Source organism: Juglans microcarpa x Juglans regia, chromosome 5D (assembly GCF_004785595.1).
Source record: "Juglans microcarpa x Juglans regia isolate MS1-56 chromosome 5D, Jm3101_v1.0, whole genome shotgun sequence".
NCBI classification, from domain to species: domain Eukaryota; kingdom Viridiplantae; phylum Streptophyta; class Magnoliopsida; order Fagales; family Juglandaceae; genus Juglans; species Juglans microcarpa x Juglans regia.
In genome coordinates this window covers 18,788,804-18,814,655 of record NC_054602.1, presented here as the reverse complement: position 1 = coordinate 18,814,655, position 25,852 = coordinate 18,788,804, and the positions used below count along the sequence as shown (strand labels likewise).

The following is a 25,852-nucleotide window of genomic DNA, read 5'->3' as shown; positions in this document are numbered from 1 at the left end:
AGAAGATACAAAAATATTCTTAAAGGCGAGAATGATTGGTCTTCAAGATTTGTTTACAGAAAAACTAACAAAGTAGCTCATATACTTGCAAAACTAGCTTTGTCTAGTATAGAAGAGAGGGTTTGGATGGAAAAAGTCCCTAGATAGATTACAAGTACTTTAAGTAGTGAGAAATACCGTATTGATTGAACTTTGTTTTCAGGTTTATTCAATGAAGAATTACACAGTTATCTTCAAAAAAAAAGAGCCCACGTTAGCCATTGACTTTTATATTCGCGTCTATATTTGAATTTACTTCATTGTCTCCTATCACACTTCTTTTCATTCTTTCTTCTCTTTTTTGGCATGTTCAGTAGGAAATTGTTAGATATATCAACTAGAAAATTTTCAATGTGCTCTCTGCTTCCTGTTCTTTAACCGATTCGGACAAACATATCTGTATTTCAGTTACTGTCAAGGAGTTAACCCATGAAGCTCCTTCTTTCCATTTACTTGTGCTTCATCTCTATTTCCTTTGCATTAGACATAGACACCTTATCTCCGAGCAAAACTCTCAGAGACAACGGTCAAACTCTCGTTTCCACAGGCGAAGCATTCGAATTAGGCTTCTTCAGTCCCTTCGATTCCAAAAACCGTTACATCGGAATCTGGTTCAAGAACATTCCACAAAAGACGGTCGTTTGGGTTGCCAACAAAAACAGCCCACTCACAGACTCCTCAGGTGTCCTCTCGATCAATTCCACAGGAAACATATTCATACATGGAAACCAGTCCGCCATGGCCATCTGGTCTTCAAATTCTTCAGCCAGCAATCCTATCTTGCAACTCCTGAACACAGGAAACCTTGTGCTTAAAGATGGTGCCGATGATGGAAGCTATGCTTGGCAGAGTTTCGATCATCCCTGCGATACGTTGTTACCGGGCATGAAGCTTGGATGGAACCTAATGACAAAACAGAACTGGTTTCTGACTTCTTGGAAGAGTCTTCAAGATCCAGCCTCTGGAGACTTCACCTACAAAATAGACCCTCTTGGTCTTCCACAGATCTCTCTTCGCAAAGGATCCCAGATTCAATTCAGAAGCGGGACCTGGGATGGTGTTCGTTTCGGCGGGGAAACTCTGCTCCGAGAAAACCCAGTCTTCAAACCCATCTTCGTTTTCAACACGAGTTATATCTACTATTCCTTTGAAAATATCGATAGTTCTGTAATTTCAAGGTTCGTGGTCAACCAGTCGGGCTTGATCGAACACCTCACATGGAGCGGCCGCGGAGAGTGGGTGAATATAGCCAATATGCAGAAAGATGAATGTGATATGTACGGACACTGTGGTTCTTATGGCATTTGCAACATTAACAAGTCCCCAGTTTGCCAATGCCCAACTGGGTTCACTCCAAAAGTACCTAAAGACTGGAACGTGATGGACTGGGCGGGCGGATGCAAAAAAAAGACCCCGCTGAACTGTGGTGAAAACGAGGGGTTCCAGAAGTTTTCAAGGCTAAAGTTACCGGATTCTTCACAGCTTTGGAGAAAGGGGACGGTTATAAGCCTTAAGGAATGTAAAGCGGCTTGTTTGAGAGACTGCTCGTGTGTGGCTTATGCCGTAACTGATGCTAGTGGCTGCGTGGTTTGGTTCGGAGAATTGATTGATATCAGAGAGTATAATGAACTTGGGCAAGATTTGTATATTCGGATGGCTACTTCGGATCTGGGTAAGTCTCTTTGCAATACTCAGTAGTTCAGGGTTCAGGGTATCAAACTCGGAATTGCACATTTTCTTACCCTTCCATATCATGCTTGGGATATATAATTACTTTAAAACTTCATGTATTTAATCATACAAACCAAGTCATTCTTCTGGTTTCTGCTGAATATATGGATTGATACACAATGCTAAATGGCCTACCTATAGTTTTTAACAACTAATTAGAAATTTTACAAGTTTTTTTTTTTTTTAGAAAAAAAGAAAATAAAGTCTTAAAAAGTAAGGATTGTCTCCATTTCACTCATATAATAAATGGACTTATAATACCTAGAGATATTTTCTTTTGGATGTCACGATCGAGTCATAGCTAGTTTTGAATGTGGCCAGTGTAAATTACGCAAGGGTTACGTTATATACATATTCTTTACTAGCTTAGCCCCTCGCTTCAACGTTGTAGAAAACTAATTTAGGCGTCGTTGACAAAGTGAGGAACTACAGGTAAGATATCAATTCAAGAACTTTCATTCTATAAATAGTTTTTTATTTTTATTTTTTTTATAGGAGATGGGTTGGAATCCAGATTTTTCATTTGAAAAACTGGACTATATGCTATCAGGCAGGCTATTAGACTTCTGATATATAGTTTTTAACCGGCGCTTACGATTTTAAGCTTTTCTATTAATAGTACATATTTGACTGGGCTCTGTTGCAAGCTTTTTTCCATACCATTTAATTGTGTAGTCGCCAAGACTCCGAGTAAAGGTGCCTCAACCAAGTAAAGGAGGCATTTGAGGACAAATCATTCGATCTAGAAGGCAGCATGCCGATTAGGTGCGGAAACGGATAGCTGCCTTCGAATCTGGGACCATGCTACAGTCCCGGCTCCCAGCCACCGCTGGGAGCTGCCGTTAGTTGTAGGAATTTATTTTATTTTATATATGTATTTTTTAATATTTTTTAATATTTTGAAAAAAAATTATAATATTATTTAAAAATATTTTCTTAATCATTAAATAAAAAAAAATAAAAAAATAAAAAAGATAGAGTGAAGCGATAGATTTGAATGGAAAGAATAGTATTATCCTTGAATCTGATGCTTTCTGGGTGTCGCCAGAAAAGTCTATAAAGTCTAACATTATTTTTTTTCTCTTTTTTGAACTGATGCTGTGGATGCTTAAAGAATCCAATAACAACGACAAACGCACGGTGGTGATAGTGTCGGTATCCGTAGTATTTGGAGTGGTTCTGTTGGCCTCGGTCTGCTCGTTTTTCATTTGGAGGAGGACGTCCTGCAGAAGCAAAGGTATATTATACATTTACTTTCGTGATGCTCGAGTGTTCTTGGATAACTTCTTAGTTACAGATTAATTATGGATGATTCTGGGCCGATGTCCTACCAACAATCCAACCGATAAGTGTATTTCAATTTTTTTAACATTTATAAATATTTTTTTTACAAAAAAAATATATAAACTGTAACGCCCCAATGGAAGGTCCAAACCACATGGCCTATACTTCAAAAGGACTAGTCAATGATACAATTGGAGTTCCACTAGAACCTTATAAAGAGTAAGAAATTCTCCTTCCCAAGCAATGTAGGATCCCATACACCACCTACCCTTATCTATATCATATGGGGTATCACATAAACTCAATAATATTTACTTACTTAATTATTAAGAAATTTAAAAAAAACAAAAATAAAAATAAAAATTAATCAATCATCTATCATCTATCGATTCAAACAGCATATTCCATTAATTATTGTTGGAAAAAGAACGTTTAGTTGACCAAAGTGATGGCAATCCACACACAAACTACGGGTGTTTTTTATATTATCTTGCCACTGTCATTGACTTGGTATTATGATGTGCCACATGTCAATGTCAAACTAACCAAAAAGTCATTCCCTATGGTCCTACAGACTGGGATGCGAAATCAACCTGTAAGCTGAAAAAATGGTGCTAAAAAGATCTCAGCTAGGCCTATACTAGATCTGATACGTGAATACTAATAAAATAATTTATAAATAATAATAAATAATTTGTGTAAATAATACTAAACCTATGGTTCCTTTTTCTCCTCTTAAAATTTTTTCTCGAATGAGAATGGATGTCACCAAAATATAAAACAAAAATAATGGCCTACTTTTTCTATTCCTACAGGGATGGCCTAAATTTGTGTGAATGGGGTTTTTTTTTTTTTTTTTTTTTTTTTTTTTTTTTCCCTCATGTAATCATTAATTTCTCCTTTTGAATTATTTTTTTAATAAAAAAGATTGGATAGGGCAAATGGAGGTGGCCTCCCTATCTAGCCATGATTATAGTAATACCCTATTTGTTGAGAACTGAACAGGATAGACATTGATATCATGTTGATATACAGGATAGACATAAATTTTGTTGAACAAGCTTTAGTTCATGTGCAAGGCACATGCCACACTTGCATGCTTAGTCTTTATGGAAAATGCTACACACAATTACCTCGTCCCATTCTTATCTCACTATGATGAGGTGACATTATCCACTAACCTTTAAATTTGTTTTTTTTTTCTTTTTAAATATAATCTAAGGGTGATTAAAAGTGTCACAATTACAAAGGGGATAAGAGTGAGATAGAATGTAGTATATAACGTTACTCTACAAAAGAGGAGTTTGTTTTAAGCCAGTCTGGTTGCTTGAACATAGGTCTAAAACTGGTTAGAGTTTGATTATAACTATTGCATTATTTGCAATCGTACAGAACTGTTGTTGTAATGTGTAATCCCATATCCCAGTTGGTTTCACAACCTTCAACTTGCATTCGCTAGCAAACCTTTGGCTTTGCATTTGTGTACTTTATCTAATAATTTTGTTAGTTTAACAGCTCAGCAACTGGGAGCAAATAATCTGAGTCTAGATTACAATTCTAGTGCTGCAGAGGAGGACCAAGCGCTACCTCTATTTGATGTTTATGCTATTGCAACAGCCACTAACAACTTCTCTTTCACGAATAAGATAGGTGAAGGAGGTTTTGGTCCTGTTTACAAGGTATCTTCGGGTTGTGTCTAGAAACTTCTCTTGTAGTTTCATTTTAGTGATGATGAGCTTCACACCAATATCTTGTGTTGACTAAATGTGGCCTTTTCACAACAGGGTGTGCTCCCAACTGGACAACAAGTAGCAGTGAAGAGGCTCTCCAAAGAATCAGGACAAGGCCTCAAAGAGTTCAAGAATGAGGTTGTCTTGATCTCGAAACTTCAGCACCGAAATCTTGTTAGGCTCTTGGGATGTTGTATTCATGGAGAAGATAAGATGTTGGTCTATGAATACATGGCAAACAGAAGTTTAGATTTATATATATTCAGTTAGTCACTCTCAACCCTTCTAAATCTTCCATATCTTTTGTATTAATTAATGTTAACTTCACAAAAATGGATCAGATCAAACAAGAGGTACTGCACTTGATTGGGGGAAGCGCTTTGACATTATACTAGGGATTGCTCGAGGACTTCTTTATCTTCATCGCGATTCAAGGCTAAGAATCATTCATAGGGATCTTAAGGCTAGTAATATTCTCTTAGATAGTGACATGAATCCGAAGATATCAGACTTTGGCTTGGCAAGAACGTTTGGAGGTGATCAAACTGAAGCAAATACAAGTAGGGTCATTGGAACATAGTAAGTAAAACACACACTCTCTCTCTCTCTCTCTCACACACACACACACACAGACACACACATTTTGACCATATGCCAATGTAATTTATTCTATTGATTGCTTGTAGTGGCTATATGTCTCCAGAGTACGCCATAGATGGACTCTTTTCGATAAAGTCTGATGTCTTTAGCTTTGGGGTATTAGTTTTAGAGATAGTAAGCGGACAGAAGAATAGAGGATTTTATCATCCTGATCATGACTTCAACCTTTTAGGACATGTGAGTTCGGAGCAGAAAAATTTCTTCGCACACATTGTTAAACTAATTATTTTTCTTTTCCACTTCTTCTCTTTCATGTTGAGTTTCTAAGTTGGATATGTTCCAGGCATGGAAATTATGGAATGAAGGCAGAATCATGGAAGTAATGGATGCTCTGATGGAGAAGCCGGTTCCGGAATCAGAAATCTTACGAAGTATTCAAGTTGGCCTGTTGTGTGTGCAACAACAACCTGAAGACAGACCCACAATGCCCTCTGTTATTATGATGTTGGATGGTGAGAATGATTCACTACTCCAACCTAAACAACCTGGATTTTACACAGAAAGATATCTTACAGAGGCTGATTCATCATCGACAGGGAAAAAACCACAAACTACAAATGAAATAACTATAACAAAGTTACAGGGCAGATAGAAGAGCGATTAAAGCTTTCTACATGTGTTTTACAAAGTATTTGTGGGTCTAAAATATTTTCCCCAGATTCTTGAATGTGAGTGCTCATAAGATATCTTTTTGTCATCACTGTATAATAGTCAAAATGTTAATTAAAAGATGACATGTTGAGAAAGCGTGTCTCCACCCTGGAGTCATTGTGACTATTTCACACCTCAGTATAGCTGCAGCATCGCAGATACAAAACGGCATCTTGATATCTCCTTTGTAAATTATAGTTCGAATATTTTGAAATTAATGAAAAGGTTCACGTACCCAAGTCAATTGTTGGCTGTAAATGCATTTGAATTTGAAATTACCCTTTATAAAGTATATGGAATTTAAAGTCTTAGCTAAGCTTACCTATATGATACATTAGAGAAAATGGCTTGAAAGTGCTGGTGGAATTGCTTGCTGATTGCAGTTCTGAAAACCACCAATGTTCTATCAGACAGTATAATGAGCCTGAGCGCTTTGCTGTGACATCAGAGGTGTTTAGCCTTTCAGTGATAGTAGCTGAATAATTGAGAAACATGAAAATCAGCAATGTTTACCAAAGAATTTGAGGCACCTCCAAGTTGGTCTCTTGTTTGTGCAAAAAGTCCTAAGACAGACCAATAATGTCATCTGTTCATCTGTTGTTTTCATGTTGGTAATGAAGGTGTGGCATTGCCCCAGCAAAAGCAGCCTGAGTTTTTCACCAAAGAGTATGCCAATTGGCGTACTGGGAACAGATTGTAATCGTACAGATGTGGCCAGTACATCAATGGAGCCGGAGGATTGATATTAACAACTCTCTTACTATTATTTTTTTAGGGAAACCCCCAATAAGATACCCAATGAACATAACAAAGATAATCTTTATTTTTTTATTTTTGAGAAGGAAGGTGGCACTTCCAAAACTTTATTGAATAATCCTCACTTTTGGTGGAGGGAAACCATGGTTACAACGTAAAACCGACTTATTAAAAGATCAATACAATAAAAATGACCATCAAACCTCAAATAAAACTATACACCTTATCAAACTATTTGCTCATTAGAATGTACCTGTGTGATATCATATATGATAAGGATAAGGGAATGTGATGTATGAGATCTCACATTAATTGGAAAAAAGAAGTTCTTACTCTTTATAAGATTCTAATAAGATTCTAATTATACTATTGAATACTAGTCATTTTGAAGCATAGGCTATGTATTTTGAGCCTTCCATCTATGGTTACAACCTGAACATGAGTGAGTCGAAATAACTGGCTTGTCGCCAACCACAGATTTGCACAATCATAGAAACAGCAACTGATATTCCATTTTTCGTGCCAAACTCCATTTTTTTATTTTTAATTTTTTTTTGGAATGACTTCTTTTTCTTTCTATAAATAAAGTTGGCACGGATGTGATAGGGTCGAATCGGTCAAGTTGTTCTTCAAGATTGTGTTAAACTTAATTATGAAGGGTCGGACAGACGTGGGCAGTATCTTTTTATTATCTTGTTAATAATTTATACTCGGAAAATACTTCTTTGAATTTTCTAATCACCAACGCGTTGACTCGCAATTAAATATGATGCCATTGTTTATTAGAATTATGTCCTCAACAGATTCCAGGATGCATGTGAAGGCAGAGAGGCGTTCTGCACGCACCATAGTTTTCAATAGAAATTTCAAAATTCATGCTGTGCAAGTCGTAAGACTTGATAGGTGATAATGGCCTTTTGACAATAATCGCGCATGTATATATATATATATATATATATTGTTATGAGGTGGCTTGAATTCAGATTGAACAGTGCATGTGTCGTAAGTTCGCTCGAGCGGAGGTTCACTCAGCTCGAGCGAATTCAAACAGAGAGTTTCGCTCAACATTCGCTCGACATTCAGCTCGAGCGAATTCAGACAGAGAGCTTCGCTCAAATATCGCTCGACATTCAGCTCGAGCAATATCCAAGTCAGAGAGCTTCGCTCGACACTCGCTCGACACCCAGCTCGAGCGAGTTCAGGCAGAGAGTTTCGCTCGACTCTCGCACAACTGTTGGCTTGAGCGAAGTGCAGAATATCTACGTTCGCTCGACACTCGCTCGACGTTCGCTCGAGCTAATGTTCACAAAAGTGAATTCTCACTTTTCCTATAAATATCAAACGGCGCCCATTTCTTTTCTCACTTCTTCAAAATTCATTTGGTTTGTATTTTTAGTGTTTTCTTGAGAGAGAAGTCTAGAGTGAGTTTTGAGAGATAACTTCCTTGTGAAGTTTTGTTGTATTGATTTGTACTCCATCTCTGTTGATAGTGAAATCTTCGATACCGACTCCACCAGTGGACGTAGGCTCATTTTGAGTCGAACCACTTAATTCTTGGTGTTCTTTCTGTGTGATTGTCATCAATTTCTTTCGTTTAGTTCTGTTACTATACTTCGAGTTAGTCTTAGCTACACTTATTCCCAACATATATATATATTTTGTGTTGATACGATATGCTTGTTTAATTTCTTGTGCTGTTTGGTTCATGAAGAGACCTGAGAAGAAACAAAAATAGTACTCACATACAACTTGTGAAACGTTTCAATAGAAGGTGTAAATCATATGGTCTATATTTTAAATAGACTAATTAATAATACAATTGAAATCTCATTAAAACTTTATAAAGAATAAAAACTTCTCATTTTCAAACAATGACAGATCTTATACACAACCTACACTTATCATAATCATATGGGTATCACAACTTGGTTTTTCTTTCATGTATTCTTGAATCTTCGCAATTGAAGGGTTTGTAGTCTTCATTGTGCGTTTTGCTTCCCAACCGGGCCCGGGATATTTAACAACTCCATACTTTGACGAGTTCTTTTGCATTATTTGACAGGAAAATTACATCCCTCAAGTCTTCCACTCTGTACAAGTAATTGAGTTTTATTTAAACAAGCAAAACGAAAAATCGTGAAACTTATGGAGAAGCTGAAAGACAGCCTCTTGTTTTGGGCTATTGGCTGCTCTTTGATATCTTCATTTGCAGAACCTTCAATTGCAGCTGACACCATAACTGCAACGCTGTCCTTGAAAGATAACCAAACATTAGTTTCACCTGATCAGAAGTTTGAACTGGGCTTCTTCAGTCCTAGAAACTCGAGTGGTCGATATCTAGGAATATGGTACAAGAATATCCCAGACCAGACTGTAGTTTGGGTAGCAAACACAGACTACTCTCTTCAGAATTTTACAGGTTTGTTAACACTCAGTAATGATTCAAAGCTTGTGCTTCTCAATGAATCTGGAAACATCATCTGGTTTTCAAATACGTCAAGAGTAGCAAGAAATCCTGTTGCACAGCTTTTAGACTCTGGGAATTTTGTTTTGAAAGAGAATGGAGATGACAACCCAGAGAACTACTTATGGCAGAGCTTTGACTATCCATCTAATACTTTATTGCCTGGTATGAAGCTTGGGTGGAACTTGAAATCTGGTTTGAATAGACATTTGAGATCATGGAAAAGCTCAGACGATCCTTCTCCTGGTGACTACACTTACAGTGTTGATCCCCGTGGGCTTCCTCAACTTGTTCTTCGAAAAGGATCAACAAAGGAGTTTCGAAGTGGGCCATGGTTTGGGGAACAATTTAGTGGTGATCCGGACCTGATTGCCAACACGGTTTTCAAACCCATGTTCTTCTCTAATGGTGATGAAGTATATTACACATATGAAACCATCGACAACAATACTTCTAGGTTTGTGTTGGGGAATCGGGCATGGTTCAACATTTCTCTTGGAATGATGGGCACTGGAACCTTTTGTACAACGTTCAAGGAGACCGCTGTGACAATTATGGCCTGTGTGGTAGTTACGGAAATTGCAACCATGACAAGGTCATAAACTGCGAGTGCTTGAAGGGTTTCAGGCCCAGATCACCCAAAAACTGGAATATGCTTGATTGGACAGGTGGATGTGTTCCAAATGATCCAAATATTTGCAGAACTGGAGAGGGATTTATTAAGGTAACAGGATTAAAACTACCGGATGCATCACAATTTTCTGTGAACGTCAGCATGGATATGAAAGATTGCAAGGCTGAGTGCTTGAAGAACTGCTCTTGTGTGGCTTATGCTAACCTGGACATCAGCAGCAGTGGCAATGGTTGTGTGACCTGGTTTGGAGAATTAATTGATATTAGACAGGTAGCTAAATATGGCCAAGATCTCTATGTAAAGTTAGCAGCTTCGGAACTCGGTAAGATTTCTCTAGCTTCTGACTTCCCCCTACATTACACTGTTTTTGCCCAATAAAGGCTTCAGAAAGCCCTTCTGGAGCTGGGATGGAGATCTTGGCTTGTGAGCAATTGTATTTTAGTACTTTATTAGTCAAATATTGCCTATTTTATAGCTACTGTGGAAAGAACTAATATTCTTTACCATCTTCCGTTTGTGGTGGTAAAGAGTCAATTGCTGATAGAAGCAGGCAGAAGAAACGTATTGTAGTGGCTGTATCAGTGGCTTTAGCAGTGATACTCTTGGCTTCAACTAGCTTCTTGTTTATTTGGAAGACGAGAAGAAAGGAAGGTATATCTAACAAAAAAAAAAAAAAAAAAACACAAAAAAGTAAAATAAAATTGTGATGGTAAAATTGTATGTATTTTTATGTCATTTTCGCTTTCTTATCATAGTCATTAAGCTGGTCTGCTTTCTTTATACAGCCACCAAGGAGGATGAACTTCAGCTACCATTATTTGAACTAGCTACTATTGAAGCTGCCACTAACAACTTCTCTGCTGTCAATAAGATTGGAGAAGGTGGATTTGGCCCTGTATACAAGGTAAAAATATCAATTTGCAGGGTAACTGATGAAGCAAATAGTAACATTTCAAACAGTTTTATCCATTGCTTATCTTACAAACATTTTACTTCACTAGCTTCTCAATGAAGATGTAAATGTAGGTAATAACATTATGGTATATCATTCTTGTAATTGTAGGGTGAGCTTCCATCGGGGCAAGAAATTGCAGTAAAGCGGCATGCAGAGAATTCTGGACAAGGCCTGCAGGAGTTTAAGAATGAGGTCATCTTGGTCTCCCAACTTCAACATCGGAATCTTGTAAAGCTTCTAGGTTGTTGCATTCAAGGGGTAGAAAGAATGTTAATCTATGAGTACATGCCCAACAGAAGTTTGGACTCCCTAATCTTTGGTCAGTATCTCAAATATAGAAACAAGATATGCAGACACACACACACACACACATGCCTGGCATTGATTCATATATCAATGTAGCATATCATAGTGATGAGTTGGTCGATTTTTACATTTAAACCACGGGAAGTCAAAATGTGACTAAGGTAATAATTGAAGCAGATGAAGCGAGCCGTCGTTCCCTCAATTGGCAAAAGAGATTAGATATTGTTATCGGGATAGCTCGAGGACTTCTTTATCTCCATAGAGATTCAAGACTCAGAGTAATCCACAGAGATCTAAAAGCTGGCAATATTCTGTTAGATGGTGAAATGAATCCCAAAATCTCAGACTTTGGAATGGCAAGAATCATTGGTGGGGATCAAACTGAAGCGAAGACGAAGAGAGTAGTTGGAACCTAGTAAGTGAATAGATGCTTACCTTAGATATATCTTTTTGAGTTTGCTGTTACCAACATCATCATCTCTTTTGTGATTGATGCAGTGGCTATATGTCTCCAGAATACGCCATAGATGGACATTTTTCTTTGAAATCTGATGTCTTTAGCTTCGGTGTAATTCTGCTGGAGATAGTCAGTGGGAAGAGGAACCGGGGCTTTTCCCATCCAGGCCACAAACTAAATCTCATTGCGCATGTGAGTACAAGATAAACACAATTCCTAGCTTTTAAAACATAGTAATGTAGACTTGACTGTTTGTACTTTTGACATAACTCGAGAGTTTGAAACTGCTTTAGGCATGGAAACTTTGGAATGAAGGGAAGGCCTTGGAATTGATGGATGCCTTGCTAGATAACAAGTTCGTCATCTCTGAAGCGCTGAGGTGCATTCAAGTGGGTCTTTTATGTGTTCAACTACGCTCAGACGAGAGGCCTACAATTTCATCGGTTCTCTTGATGCTGGATAGCCAAAATGCGTTGCTCCCTCATCCTGGACGCCCTGGATTTTATTCAGAAAGGAGCCTTCCAGAGACGGAATCATCATCAGCTGGAAAAATGAATTCCAGTTCAAATGAGATAACAGATACATTGTTAGAGGGTCGTTAGAATGTACTTCTTGCGACCATTCTGTCCTAGAAGTAGGAAGTACTTATTTTTCTCTGAATTAACAATGTAGCAGGTATACCAATCTAATTAGAACTACACTCGAAATTTATTTTGTCTTCGCCAATTCCACTAGGCGATGCTCTGCTTTTGTTCTCATACTGAATTCGGCATATGACAATTGCTGCCTTCGAAATCCCCCCTGCTAATGAGTTTTACAGGAACGAGTTCACTAGATCCTTGGATACTATAATCACAAACATTTCTGGAGAATTCCTGTTAGAAATATTTTCAAAATAATTAATTAATAAATAATGTTTTTGGGTTGATTTTGAAAGTTGTGAATTATTTTGGAAATAGAGAAGTTATGAAAAGTTTATAAGGCTTATAGTATTTTGTGTTTATTACCATAAGAACATTGAATGGCTTAGTGGTATTGAAGGGCTGAGGTTCGAGCCACACCTATGTCACGGAGAGTTTTTAATTCTTGACATTGAAAGCCTAAGGCGTGCAGCAGCCCAATCTGGCACACACTATGGCGTGGGGCAAGCGCTGCAACGCATGGCAAGTGTCAAGGGGCGCACGCGCGAGGTGGGCAACGCGTCATGAGGCGTTGCAATACATGGGAGAATTTAATTTCTCTATGCGCGCACTCTGTGATTCGAACTGGCTCCGACCAGTTGGAGGAGAAACGAGGTGACCGGACCAAATCCAACTATTGCACTTAAGGGCAACAGACACAATATATATATACCTATTCTGAATGGTTTTAGAAAATGAAAACAAACATTCTATTCGCATCCTTTGACCATCAATAAATAGATTTATTGGCCTATCATTTGAGTATCTAAGAATTCAATTTCGAAATTCTTTCTTTCTCCCAAATTTTTCACTTATTCAAAACTTATTAGAATTTGTTTGTTCTCGAGAGAAATTTTTTTTAATTTCTTGATTGAATAACAAAATTTGAAGGTATTCGAATTCTAATTTTGTGTGTGCATAGTTAGACAAGTAGAGTTTTGGGCTTCATTGTATCTTGGAGGTAAATTCACTTGTAACCTGTGTGTATACCGTTATTGGTGGCGGCGAATATTGTTTTAAGGAAAGCGACATTGTAATGCATCTTGAAGCAAACTTCTCTCACTATTTTTTATTTTGTAGTCCCTTTGCACCAACAATTCCCACGTTTAAGGAAATGAAATTCGGTGCAGTTTTTATGTAACACCCTATATCCAGAGCGGTCTGAGAGTTAGGCTCATGTCACTTACAATCATATATTTCAATCACAAATATCATTCTCAAAGACTCTAAAACATGAAAACATAAATTCATCTACATTGACCTAAAGCATACATTTATCCACAAGGTCATCAATATGATAAATCCAATAAACACAAATCTGCGTTTCCACAATCTCTAGTAACCCCAATCATAACATTCAATTAATTACATAATTTCCAATATTCAATAACAAATTAAAAACCCATCTACCAAATAAAACTTTTCTAATCATCAATAGTACTCTTAAGTACTCAATCTTCCTATCTTTAGCTAGTTTTGCTCATAATCACTATTCCTAGTCCCCAGCTAAACCGTCAACATCATCTGAAAATATTACGAAGATAAGGGAGTGAGTTATCAACAACTTAGTGAGCAAAAAATATATACTAGCATGTATGTAAATATAAGCTTTTTCAGAGAGTTCAGAATGCAGAAATAAAACATTGCAGTTTCAATATGGAGATCTCAAAACGTGTTATTAGAAAAACAATTAGAGCGACATTTCAAACTGTTCATATTTAAAAATCAATTGTTCATATTCAAAGACCCAGACCTTTGACATAATATGACTGAACATCTTTATTTTATCATATCATATCATATTGTATCGTATTATATCATATCATCATATCATATCATGTACCATGTTTAATTACTATGGTAGGGTTGTGCTATCCTCGGTGGCCAAACTAGACAGTATCAGAATGTGAAACTTTCATTTATTCATTCTCGGAATCCCGAGTGTGCACACAAGAAAGAACACGTAGAAAAGCCATTTTGTTTCCAAAGTGGGTGCACTCATATCAGAGATGTTGGTACCAATCATCTAACAAAATCAGAGCCATCGTATTAGAATCATATACAGAATTAGAAAGTCATGACAAAAATTTTTCAGATGCATATCATATAAAACAAAGTGCTGAACATATTCGTATCATTTTCACATAATAAAAAACAGATTCTAAACATCTCATATAACACGTACAAAACTCCTAGATTTCATATTCGCTCTTTTGCACATTTCAAAAACAACATGTCAAAATATTGCTCATGTTGATACTAATCATATCAGAAAACATTTTCTCTTTTACATAGATTTCAGGAGTAATGCAGAACACATATCTGAGGTTATTTTCTCATTTCCTTTTAAAACATATCATGCACATTTTCATAAATCAACATCAGTTCATTTTTTTATGCAAAATCTAGTATAGGAACTCCGCTTACTTGAACTTTTTATCTTTTCTAAATTTTTCCACAACTGTGCTTAACAAATATTAATCATCATCTATAAAATAGATAAGTAATTTACTTAAATTTATAAATAACACGTGTTTTGATATTTAATCCTGAAATACTAAATAACCTATTTTTCCTAAATATCTAAATTTTTTGTAATCCTAAAATACCATCACTTTCCAAATTCATCGATATCCACTTAATTTCTTCGATGATATTCTTGGGCTTTGACCTTTCATCAAAGATAAATCTTAAATCTGACGTGTCTTTCCTTTTTCTGATATATGAAATATACTATTAAACTCTAAAATATTTTTGTAGAATAAAGTGCATGGCTAATATTTTTACTCAATTAAAACTAAGCCCATGTAAAATACATCTCCATCTTAATATTCCTTAACATAATTATAACAAAATTTACTAAAGTAAACAACATAATTTTGTTTAATTAAATAGAATTGATCAGATTTAAAGCATTCAAAATAAAATTAAACAGTACTTATTATTTACTACAAAAGTTCAACTATAAAATATTTTATACCAACTAGTATAATTTAAATCCTTAACAATTTTCTGTTAAATAAACCTTTTGGAATAATATAAAGTGAGACTAAGCCCACTTAAAATAACATAATACGTAACACCCAAATGGAAGGCCCAAACCATATGACCTATACTCCAAAAGGACTAGTTAATGATACAATTGGAGCCCCATTGGAACTTTATAAAGAGTAAAAATTTCTCATTTCTAAGTAATGTGGGATCTTATACACCACTTATCACTTACCCTTATTCTTATCATATGGGATATCACAATATACACCACTTTTATTTATGATGAATCTTCTTGGTTGCCAAATGTTGTTTCTAATCAAGCTGTCTCACCTTCGTAGATCTACCAAAACTCATAAACATCCATCATATCTTGCAAACTACCATTGCAATTTAGTCAACACTATAGCAACCACTTCGTCTGATTCCTTGAAAACAATGCTCTTGTTTTAGGTACTCAACACCCACTTTCTTTTGTGCTATCATACTCTAAGCTCTCTCATTCCTATAAAGTCTTTACCCTTTCCATTTCTTCTTAAGAAGAGCCCACTTTTTTTGTGTTTTTTGATATAATGTCATGGCTACTGAAATTAAGGCCTTGGAAGATAATAAAACTTTTTTTGTAACTCACTTACCTCCAAATAAACAAGCTGTTGGGTGTAAGTTGGTTACAAAATTAAACACAATTTTGATAGCTTCAATGAGCAATACAAAGCCTATATAATTGCTAAAGGCTACACACAACAGGAAAAAATTGATTACATGGAGACTTTTTCGCTTGTTGCAAAGTCGTTCACCATGCATACCCCTTTAGCGGTTAACGTCGTTGGAGGAAGGCTCTCTTCTCATTGGTAAGCCCACGTTCCCCCCCCTCTCTCTCTCTCTCTCTCTCTCTCTCTCTCTCTCTCTCTCTCTCTCTGTGGTTCATCCTTTTGTTTCCGATAGCTATAGATTTAGTTCAAATGTATTTTTTCTGAATTTTTATTATTTCTATTTTATTTGACTTCTGTTCTTTTCAACAGAATAACCATGCAACACCTTTTTGTTCAAGTGTTGTTAATTGCCGTCAAAACTTATAGCTGGAAATCTGGTTGAATGAAGGTGGGCCTTTCATTTGTTGTTGTTTTTTTTTTAAATTTTCTTGTCTCGAGTTCTTCGACAATCGTTGAAATTCCACTATTGAGGTTGTTACTGGTGACCAGCTAGCATTGGTAGCCAGTTTGATGGTTCAACTAGCTTTGAAAGACAAAATTAAGCATGCCTAGAAAGAAGATTCATGGTTAGCGAGATTGGTGGAAGAGTTGAAAAAGGAAAAAAAATCCAAGTTCAACATTTTTGAAGATGGAATACTAAGGTTTGGTGGTAGATTGTGTATGCCGAACAACGGAGAAATAAAAAAAATTATCCTCGAAGAAGTGCATTGCTCTCTTTACACAATTCACGTAGGTAGTACAAAAATGTATTGGGACTTAAGGGAGTCCTTTTGGTGGAAGGGTATGAAAAGAGAAATTGACCAATTTGTAAAACAATGCCTAACTTGCCAATAGGTGAAGATGGAACATCAGAGGCCAGGAGGGTTATTGCAATCACTTCAGATTCCAAAATATAAGTGTGAGCGTATTTCTATGGATTTTGTTACAGACTTACCGCAGACATTGACTGGGAAAGATGCAATATGTTACAGACTTACCGCAGACATTGACTGGGAAAGATGCAATATGGGTAATAGTGGACCATTTTGATGAAAACTGCTCACTTTGTGCCTATTAGAATTTCTTATTAGCTGGAGAAACTAGTTGAGCTATACGTACAAGAGATAGTGAGATTGCATGGGGTATTGGTATCCATCGTATCAGATAGGGATCCTCGTTTTGCTGCAAAGTTTTGGCGAAGAGTACAGAAGGCCATGGACACTAAGTAGAATTTCAGCACTACGTTTCATCTTCAGACGGATGGAAAGACGAAAAGGACCATTCAAATAGAGGGTGTGCGTATTGGACTTTAGAGGGACTTGGATGCGACACCTACTGTTAGTTGAGTTCACTTATAACAATAGCTACAATGCCACTATTGGAATGACAGCTTACGAGGCATTATATGGTAGAAGGTGTAGATCTCCCTTGTATTGAGATGAGGTGGGTAAAAGACATATTTTGGGGCCATAGATCATACAAAAGACGACAAAGAAGATAGATACCATTCAGGCTAGAATGAAAGCAGCTCAGAACTGACAAAATAGTTATGTACATAATCACCGTTGCCAGCTAGAGTTTGAAGTTGGAAACAAAGTTTTCTTGAGGATTACACCAATGAAAGGAATTTTGAGATTTGGAAAGAAGGGGAAGCTGAGCCCTACATATATCGGACCCTTTGTGGACCAATGGCATATAGAGTGGCACTTCCATCGGCACTTGCGGGGAGCATAATGTATTTCATGTTTCGATGTTGAGAAAGTATATCCCCAACCCCACTCACATTATTGATTATGGGCCCTTCAGATTCAGGAAGATTTGTCTTATGCAAAAGGACAAGTGCAAATTCTAGAGCAGAAAGAACAAGTGCTACAAACTCAAACCATCCCCTTGGTTAAAATGATATTGAATAATCATGCTTTCAGGGAAGCCTCTTGGTAATTAGAAGATGAGATGAGTCAAGTACCCACAATTGTTCGATGGAGATCTTGACAGTTTGTGACAAATTTCAAGGACACAATTTTTAGAAGTGGGGAGGATGTAATACTCGAGTCCAAATCCCAACCTAGACGTAGGCCCAGACCCAAACGAAGACTAGCCCATGAACGATCAAAATGGCACCATTTCAATAAGTGAATTCTCTCTTTCCTTCCCTCCCTTTACGTCAGTTTCTTCCCCCAAACCCCCCCTACTGTTTTCTTCTTCCTCCCCTCACCCCAACATTTTCTCCCCCACTTCCAGATTCTCTCCCCGTTCCTCTAACTCCCCATGTTTATTTGCAATTCTTTTGCTTACGTTTCAACATCTCTCTATAGACCACTTGCATTTTCACTCTCTTATGCGATTTTCGTTGAGATTTGGTGCTGCATTTTCATGGGTTATATTTTTCCATATTTGAGTTGTTAGCTTGCATCCTCATCAAAACAAGTGTTTGAACAACAGTGAGCCTTCTTGCACTCACTAGCCGATGCTCACTCACACACACTCATACACAAGAAACTCACAAGCTTCTTTACAGAGCTTGTGTCATGCCATCACAATGGTTAACGTCATCGAAGGAGGACTCTCTTCTTGTCGGCAAGCCCACGTTTCCCTCTCTCTTTCTCTTTCTTTGTGGTTCATCCTTTTGTTTCCGATAGCTATGAATTTAGTTCAAATGTATTTTTTTTTTTATTTCCATTTTATTTCACTTCTACTCTTTTCAATGAAATAGTCATGCAAAACCTCTTTGTTTAAGTGTTATTAATTGTCGTCAAAACCTAACGCTGGAATTTTGGTTGAAAGATGGTGGGCCTTTCATTTGTTCTTTTTTTTTTTAAAAAAAACTTTCTTATCTTTAGTTTTTTGACAATCAGTCAAATTTTTGCCTCTCATCTTTTCCCACTTGCTTTAAAATTTCAGATTTACCATTTGAGTTAGTATTGCCATCGTGTAGTGTGGGAGAGATTATTGTATAACTCTATTCAAAGCGTTGCAAGGTACTGCCCTTGCCCAAAAACTTGGCTTCTATAATATGTTAAACAGTTTTGAAATTCAATTTAACGTCATTACTTTATATTACAGGACGTTGCTAATGCCCCAATCATTTTTTTTTCACTCTTTAATTTCCACGAGCCACGCTGTAATATCCCATATGATAAGGATAAGGGTAGGTGATGTATGAGATTTCATATTGCTTAGGAAGAAGAAGTTCTTACTCTTTATAAGATTTCAATGAGACTTCAATTGTATCATTGACTAGTCCTTTTAGAGTATAATTCATGTAGTTTTGGCCTTCCATTGGGGCGTTACAAATGGCTCTATTATGATACTTTATATGATAAGGATAAGAGTAAGAGGGATGTGAGATCCCACATTGCTTGGGAATGAGAAGTTCTTGCTCTTTATAAGATTACAATAGGGCTCCAATAGTATCATTGACAATTCCTTTTGGAGTATAGGCCATGTGAATTGAGCTTTTCATTGGGGCAATACCAGCCTATCCCAACCAGAAATGTGAGACTTCAACCATGCCACCTACAAGGAACAAGCCCGACAAGGACCTCGGAAATTTAAGGGGGGGATTATGATACTCCATATGATAAAGATAAGGGTAAGTGGTATATGAGATCCCAAATTACTTGGGAAGGAGAAGTTCTTGTCCTTTATAAGGTTCCAATGGGGCTCCAATTGTATCATTGACTATTTCTTTTAGAGTATAGGCCATTTGATTTGAGCCTTCCATTGGGGCATTACAAATGGTATTATAGCCTATCACAACTTGAACAGTGCTACCTACAATGAATAGGCCTGACAAGGTCATCGAGAATTTAAGGAGGGAGATTGTGATACTCCATATGATAAAGATAAAGGTAGGTAGTATATGAGATCCTATATTGTTTGGGAAGGAAAATTTCTTGCTCTTTATAAGGTTCCAATGAGACTCCAATTGTATCATTGACTATACTCTTAGGCCATATGATTTGAGCCTTCCATTGGAGCATTACAAATGGTATCAGAGCCTATCACAACCAAAAATATGGGACTTGAACTGTGCTACCTACAACAAACAGGCCTGACAAGGACGTTGAGAATTTAAGGAAGGAGATTATGATACTCCATAGGATAAAGATTAGGGTATGTGGGGTATGAGATCTCACATTGCTTGAGAATGAGAAGTTCTTGCTCTTTATAAGGTTCCAATGTGACTCCAATTTTATCATTGACTATACTCTTAGGCCATGTGATTTGGGCTTTCCATTGGGACGTTACACACGCACATGAACTTAGGTAAAATATTCAGAATTTTAGGCTCATTGTCAACATTGTTACATGGGCTTTATTAATGAATTATGGTTACTATAATTTTTAATGAATGATGTTATGTGGCTGTCCGGGGTACGTATTTAATTTTTTTTTTTTTTTTGTTTCGGGTTTGAGTATTAACTGTTGGTTTGACGTTAGGCTATTGTGAGTCTATAAGATACTATTGAAGTTGAGTGATGGATTGTTGAGCTGATATGATGTAGTTTGCTGGATTTAAAAAGGGGTTGATGAGTTGATGATAATGGTGGTTTGGGTTGAGACATGTGGTTGGCCGGGTTTATTCTATGATTGTTATTGAGTTGATCATGTTGGGTTGGTTCTAGATGAACTATGAGTTGAGTGGATGCTTGAGACTAAAGTAGTTGTTGGTTTAGGGTTTATTAAATAAGTTAGTGGCATGCTTGTTTGGGTTGATAATTGATTGGTAAATGTTTATTATTTTAGGTTGTGATATTGTTAGAGGTTGGACCTGAGGCATAACTTATACACGGTAAGAGTCAAGTAAACGGGGTTCATATACTAGACTTTGCACAAAAGAAATGAAATGAGGTTGAATTTGAAAATAAGCATGCTCGCTTTGAAAAGAAACCTGAAAACAATCTCAGATTTGTATTCTGCATATTCATAAAATCCGTATAAAGAGAATGTATTTGCTGTCATGACTGGTGTAGATATAAGCTTATTTTTAGCATTCTGTTTCTGAACTGTGAAATAGAGCGAAGATGAAATCTAAAAAGTTTTACTTTGATTAAATGAAGATGCTTTGATCATGTTATTTTGATTATTTGAAATAATCTAAAACTATTCAGTACCCTGTTTTGATACGATGTGTCATCTAAAAACCTCGGCGTGAATTTCTAATTCTGTATCTGATTATAATCTAGTTTCAGTGTTGTTTCTGTTCTATTTCCGCTAAAGCCCTGCCATGTGTATAATGGTGGTATACGGCCCCGCCACGAATATAATTGTGGTTTATAACCTTACTACAGGGGTTAAACATGGTATACGACCCTGTTACAGGTATAATATTGGTATACAACCCTGCCACAGGTATAACAATCGTATACGAGCCCACCAGGAGTATAATAGCGGCATACAGTCTCACCACAAGTATAATGGTAATTTATAACCCTACCACGAGGGTTAAAAGTGGCATTTTTCTCGTTGTGATGCTCTTATATTATATGAAGATGATGTCTCAGTTTATGATATGCTAAAGAATTTTTGGAATAAGAATGTTTTCTACAAGATTTGCTCTAATATTTTGTAACAAGTTTTGAGTCTGTATTTTGAAAGTAAATGTTTTGTTCCACATTCTGAACTTTGTAAATGCTCATGTTTACATACTAGTATATATTCTCTGCTTACTTAGTTATTTATAACTCACCTATTTATCTTCACAATATTTCAAATGACTTTGATGGTTTAGATGAGGTTCATTAATAGAATGCATGTGCAAGATTAGCTGATGATAGTAGTTGAGTACCTCAGGGTACTATTGCTGTTGGGTGATTTATTTTGTTTAGTAGATGGATTTCAGTATGTTTAGATGTTTATGAAAACTTATGTAAACTCTATTTCATTTTATTTTGTCAGTTGAGATATTAGGGGCAATTGATCTATTTTATTTGGTTTATTGTATTGAGGATCTGATATATGAATATGTGTGGTTAATTAAATTAGAGGTATCTATGTTTGATATGGAGCCTATGGAAATATATATTTGGATTTAGAAAATATATTAGCTTTGTTGAAATTGATTATCAGATGACATGAGTTAACCCCCTAGACCTACGGGATTGGGGCGTTACAAAATCTATTCTATCTTCTATTCCCATTCATTTTCTCTCTATTCTTAGATCTTTGTAAAAAGTGATTGATTCATTCATAACACCTTAGCTACTTTTTTGGGTGAGTCATATATTCATTCTAAGAAAAAATAGATTTCTCCAAATATGTCGGCTCACCTCAGAAGGTGGAGTTTTAGGAATTTGCATGATGTTATTAATGCCCTTCAATGTAAGTTTGCGTGGGGATTTTTGGTCTCATGCTCTCCTTGGGCTAATTTCTTGCACCAAAAATACGTAATCAATGCTTGTACCTTGAGTGTTATTTTAGCTAAAGCTTATCACTTGAATTTTTGGATAAGCCATTTGCAACTTCTTGCCAATCATTCACCAAGAAAGCCAATAGCAAATTTATGTAGGCAGTTTAAACCTTGAGTATGATAATTGGGCTAGAAACTGCTTCTTATCCCAAAAGGGTATCATTTTTTATAACCATCACTTATAGCTCAAGGACTTTTGCTCATGCACCGAATGAAACACTATTGCTCTCACTATCTTTAGCTATCATTCTCTTATCTAGGAAGTTCTCTGGTTCCCTATGATCCTTAAACTTTGCCATGATGCATTTGTTAGGAAACAAAAACAATATGGCATATTCTTGTCTGAATGTGCTTGGAACCTTTTCAAGGATCATATCCCTTCTTCCTTTATGTTTTTAATGTGGAAGCCATCTCTCCCTCTCAAAATTTCCATTTCCATTTGAAAATTTTGGCATGGTGGAGTCCCTTTGGATTATAAAGTTCAATAATGCAGGATGCATTTGGCTTTAAAGTGTGATGGTTGCTCTAATGGTTGTGATAAATATGCAAATCATATGTTCTTGGAATGTGCTCTAGCTAATAGGGCATGGCATTGTTTTTCCTCATTATTTGGCTATATGCATACAACCTTTAGTTGTTGGAAAAATAGAATTACACAATGAAGGTCCTCCTTTAGGGGTTTGGGCCAATTTCAAAGCTTTCTCACTTACTATCATCTCTCATTCTTTAGGGAATCTAGTAACAAAGAAACATAGCTAGATTAAAGGATGCCCATGCCACTGTTGATCTCAATCTTCTTCTCAAGTGTAAACTTTAATTTCAAATGCTTATGCATTTCCTCTTGACCTTCTCATATCCCTAACATTACTATTCATGTTCAAGACTTGTTCTGTAATGGCTGGAAGTTAGTTAGGAAAGTTACTTAATAATGTGGAATCAGTTGAGAGATGAGGGGTTAAAATAGGGAGTTTTATAAATTAATGAAACGGTGCATTTTATTAAGTGAAGATGAATAACAGTTTTAACTGAAAATAGGGTTAAGGCGGTGAGTTTGTTACATTGTAATACGGGGCGTTTTGTCACTCGAGTATTATAAATACTGAGTGCATTGTAAGTAGTTTTTTGTGCAGAAGTTTAATAAGAATTTCGTCTAAAGGTTGGAGGTTCCTCGAAAGCCTCTTCCAAGAATCAAGAAAGTGATTCTTGGGTTTTTTCTCTCAATCTGTGTTCTAGTCATTCATTGTTTGGGAATTTCTTCCACCATTGTTCTTACGTTATGGGTAAAATCACTAGTTTACCCATAACATGTTATGGTGAAATGGCATATTTTAGGGTTTGATAGATGGGCGGGCGGAAGAAGAAGAAGAAGAAGAAGAATAAAGTAAAAAAATAAAAAATAAAAAATAATGAGAAAAAAGAATAGGGTGCGGAGAAAAGAATGGGGAGGAAGAGAATAGAAGAGAAGGAGAAGAAATGAAGAAGAAGGGGTATTAGGTTTAGAACTTTAGGGTTTTGTTTTTGAGTGTGTGTGTGTAATGTGGACAGGTGGGTAGAATGCAGTGGGCCTTACTTGTCCTCCCCCAGCTTTCCTTACTTTTAACTTAAAACTTGCTCCTCTGTCCAAGGTAACGGACGAATTTTTTGCCCGTTATTCTTAAGGATTGGGCAGATTGGGTGGGCAGTCAGATTTTGGCCTACTTGCAGTTAATCAAGTTGTGTGGGACAAAATATGGTGAGTGTTGGATGGGTTGGAGGATGGATAGTTGAGTCTTAAAACAAGGCCGAATTTGATGGTCCTGAACAACGAAGATGACAAGAAGAGAGTCGCTTTAAAAAATGATGTCCTATGGGCCAACGTCGTAGGTCATGTGCATGATTGAGTTTCAATTAAGTTGGTGGCATGTTTACTAGGCCTGGACCAGCGGCCACCCAGTTATACCATGTACTGGAGATGATAGGATTGTTAGAGCAAGTAACTAGACTGCCTCTTCCGGAGTTATTTTGAGGTTATGATAACCATATGGTAATGTTGGTAATTTGAAGTTCATGTTGGGGCTGACGATGGTCGATATTAATTCAGGCATAGATGTCCCTCTCAAAACCCTCTCAAAATCCTTCTCTCAAAACCCTCCCAGACTCAGAGTTAGTGAAAGGGGGTGGGAGCTTCGGCTCCTCCCCCCTCATCTATTTTCCTTCCGCTCCCTTCTCTTATTGTCTGTGTAGTTTTTTTGGTTTAGTTTTTCTGTTTTTCAGGCCTAATAAAGGGAGGATTGCCGTTCGGGTCTTTCCAGCCATCGCTTTTCAACACGCGCCCCACAGAGACGATGCCCCGCCGCTGATCTTCAAGACCACCGAATCCGGCGTCCATCGGAGTGGAGCGTAGCCCGCACGCGCGGGAGGAAGTTTCCAGATCTCATCTGCGCGTGTCCATCACGGGCCACCGGGGAGCCTTCTGACGATGGCACGCTCGGCTTCTCCGGATTCCTCGACTCCGGGACTTCCAAGATTGACTGTCGACTTTCCTTCCACAATGACCAGCGAACTGCACGCGCCACTGCCGAATCTATGTGCACTGTTCATTCGTTTTGTTGTTCAGTTTTTGTTTTTTGTTTTTGTTGTTCAGTTTGTTCATTTTGACCCGAGTGGGGTGTTGAGTGTTTGGATCGGACGCAATCTGGGGCAAGAGCTGTTTGAGAGAGGCGGACAAAGTTACGGCCAGTGGTTGTACGACCAGTGCTCGTGTGTAGATGCTGCCTATGCAGTGGAGGTTCTGTGTCCATGCGTGAGCTAGGTGCTCGTGTCATCGGGGCTCGATTTACCGATGCTTGCGGTAGGCGTGACGTCCAGGTTCACGCCAGTGCTTATGGATTTGTAGTTGGTTATGTGTTTTTATTTGTAGTTTTTTTGTTATTTTAGTTAGTAATATAATAGAAATAGGTTATTGGATTTAATGTCCATAGTAGTGTCTCGTACTCTTCCTCCCTGAGAGGACAGAAGGGGTCGTGAAGTTCTGTTTTTACAGAGCGCTTTCTCTGTTAGGAGAGAGTTTTTAGAAGTTAAGACAAATGTCCGCCACAAAAGAATTTGTGTGTGGGGAAGTCCCAGAGCTGATGCGTAGTTTGGCTTATAGTCTGGATTTTTCATATATAAGTCAAATTTGTAACTTCGGTTCATTAATGAAACGAGTCTGATTCCTTTAAAAAAAATAAAAAATAGGCATAGATAAGCATTTGACAAGGGTTTCTTACTATTTTCTTGTCTGCAAACATGTTTTATAAAGAGAGGGATAAATACAAGATGGAGGCCCTAAAGTATTTAATGTTGAATTCACATTATCTATAGACATTAATATTAAATATTCAGGGTTCATATATTGTATCTATATCTCTCTGCAACAGTTATAAAAAAAA

General features: G+C 37.0%; 2 protein-coding genes across 6 annotated transcripts; both read left to right on the top strand.

Annotated features, from left to right (window-relative positions):
• The first annotated feature begins 263 nt into the window (after positions 1-263).
• LOC121264525 (G-type lectin S-receptor-like serine/threonine-protein kinase At4g27290) lies at positions 264-24,420 on the top strand. 5 transcript variants are annotated; one of them, XM_041167746.1, is made up of 10 exons: positions 264-1,711; positions 2,885-3,007; positions 4,570-4,733; positions 4,839-5,049; positions 5,126-5,363; positions 5,471-5,621; positions 5,728-6,049; positions 8,575-8,581; positions 20,737-20,744; positions 24,410-24,420. In XM_041167746.1, exons 1-7 carry the CDS (start codon positions 469-471, stop codon positions 6,034-6,036), a joined length of 2,439 nt encoding a protein of 812 aa, XP_041023680.1. In that variant the 5' UTR covers positions 264-468; the 3' UTR covers positions 6,037-6,049; positions 8,575-8,581; positions 20,737-20,744; positions 24,410-24,420. The 5 variants fall into 5 exon arrangements, 4 of the variants coding, with proteins under 4 accessions (XP_041023680.1, XP_041023682.1, XP_041023681.1 ...); XR_005940514.1 differs by lacking the exons at positions 8,575-8,581; positions 20,737-20,744; positions 24,410-24,420 and having other exon boundaries at positions 5,126-5,344; positions 5,728-5,869; XM_041167748.1 differs by lacking the exons at positions 5,471-5,621; positions 8,575-8,581; positions 20,737-20,744; positions 24,410-24,420 and having other exon boundaries at positions 5,728-5,867.
• LOC121264527 (G-type lectin S-receptor-like serine/threonine-protein kinase At4g27290) lies at positions 8,893-12,586 on the top strand. The gene is given in 8 exon segments (XM_041167750.1): positions 8,893-9,780; positions 9,783-10,271; positions 10,478-10,600; positions 10,735-10,853; positions 11,013-11,223; positions 11,388-11,625; positions 11,709-11,859; positions 11,961-12,586. Coding segments are annotated over 8 exon segments (2,424 nt in total). The 5' UTR covers positions 8,893-8,996; the 3' UTR covers positions 12,270-12,586.
• Positions 24,421-25,852: the final 1,432 nt, after the last annotated feature.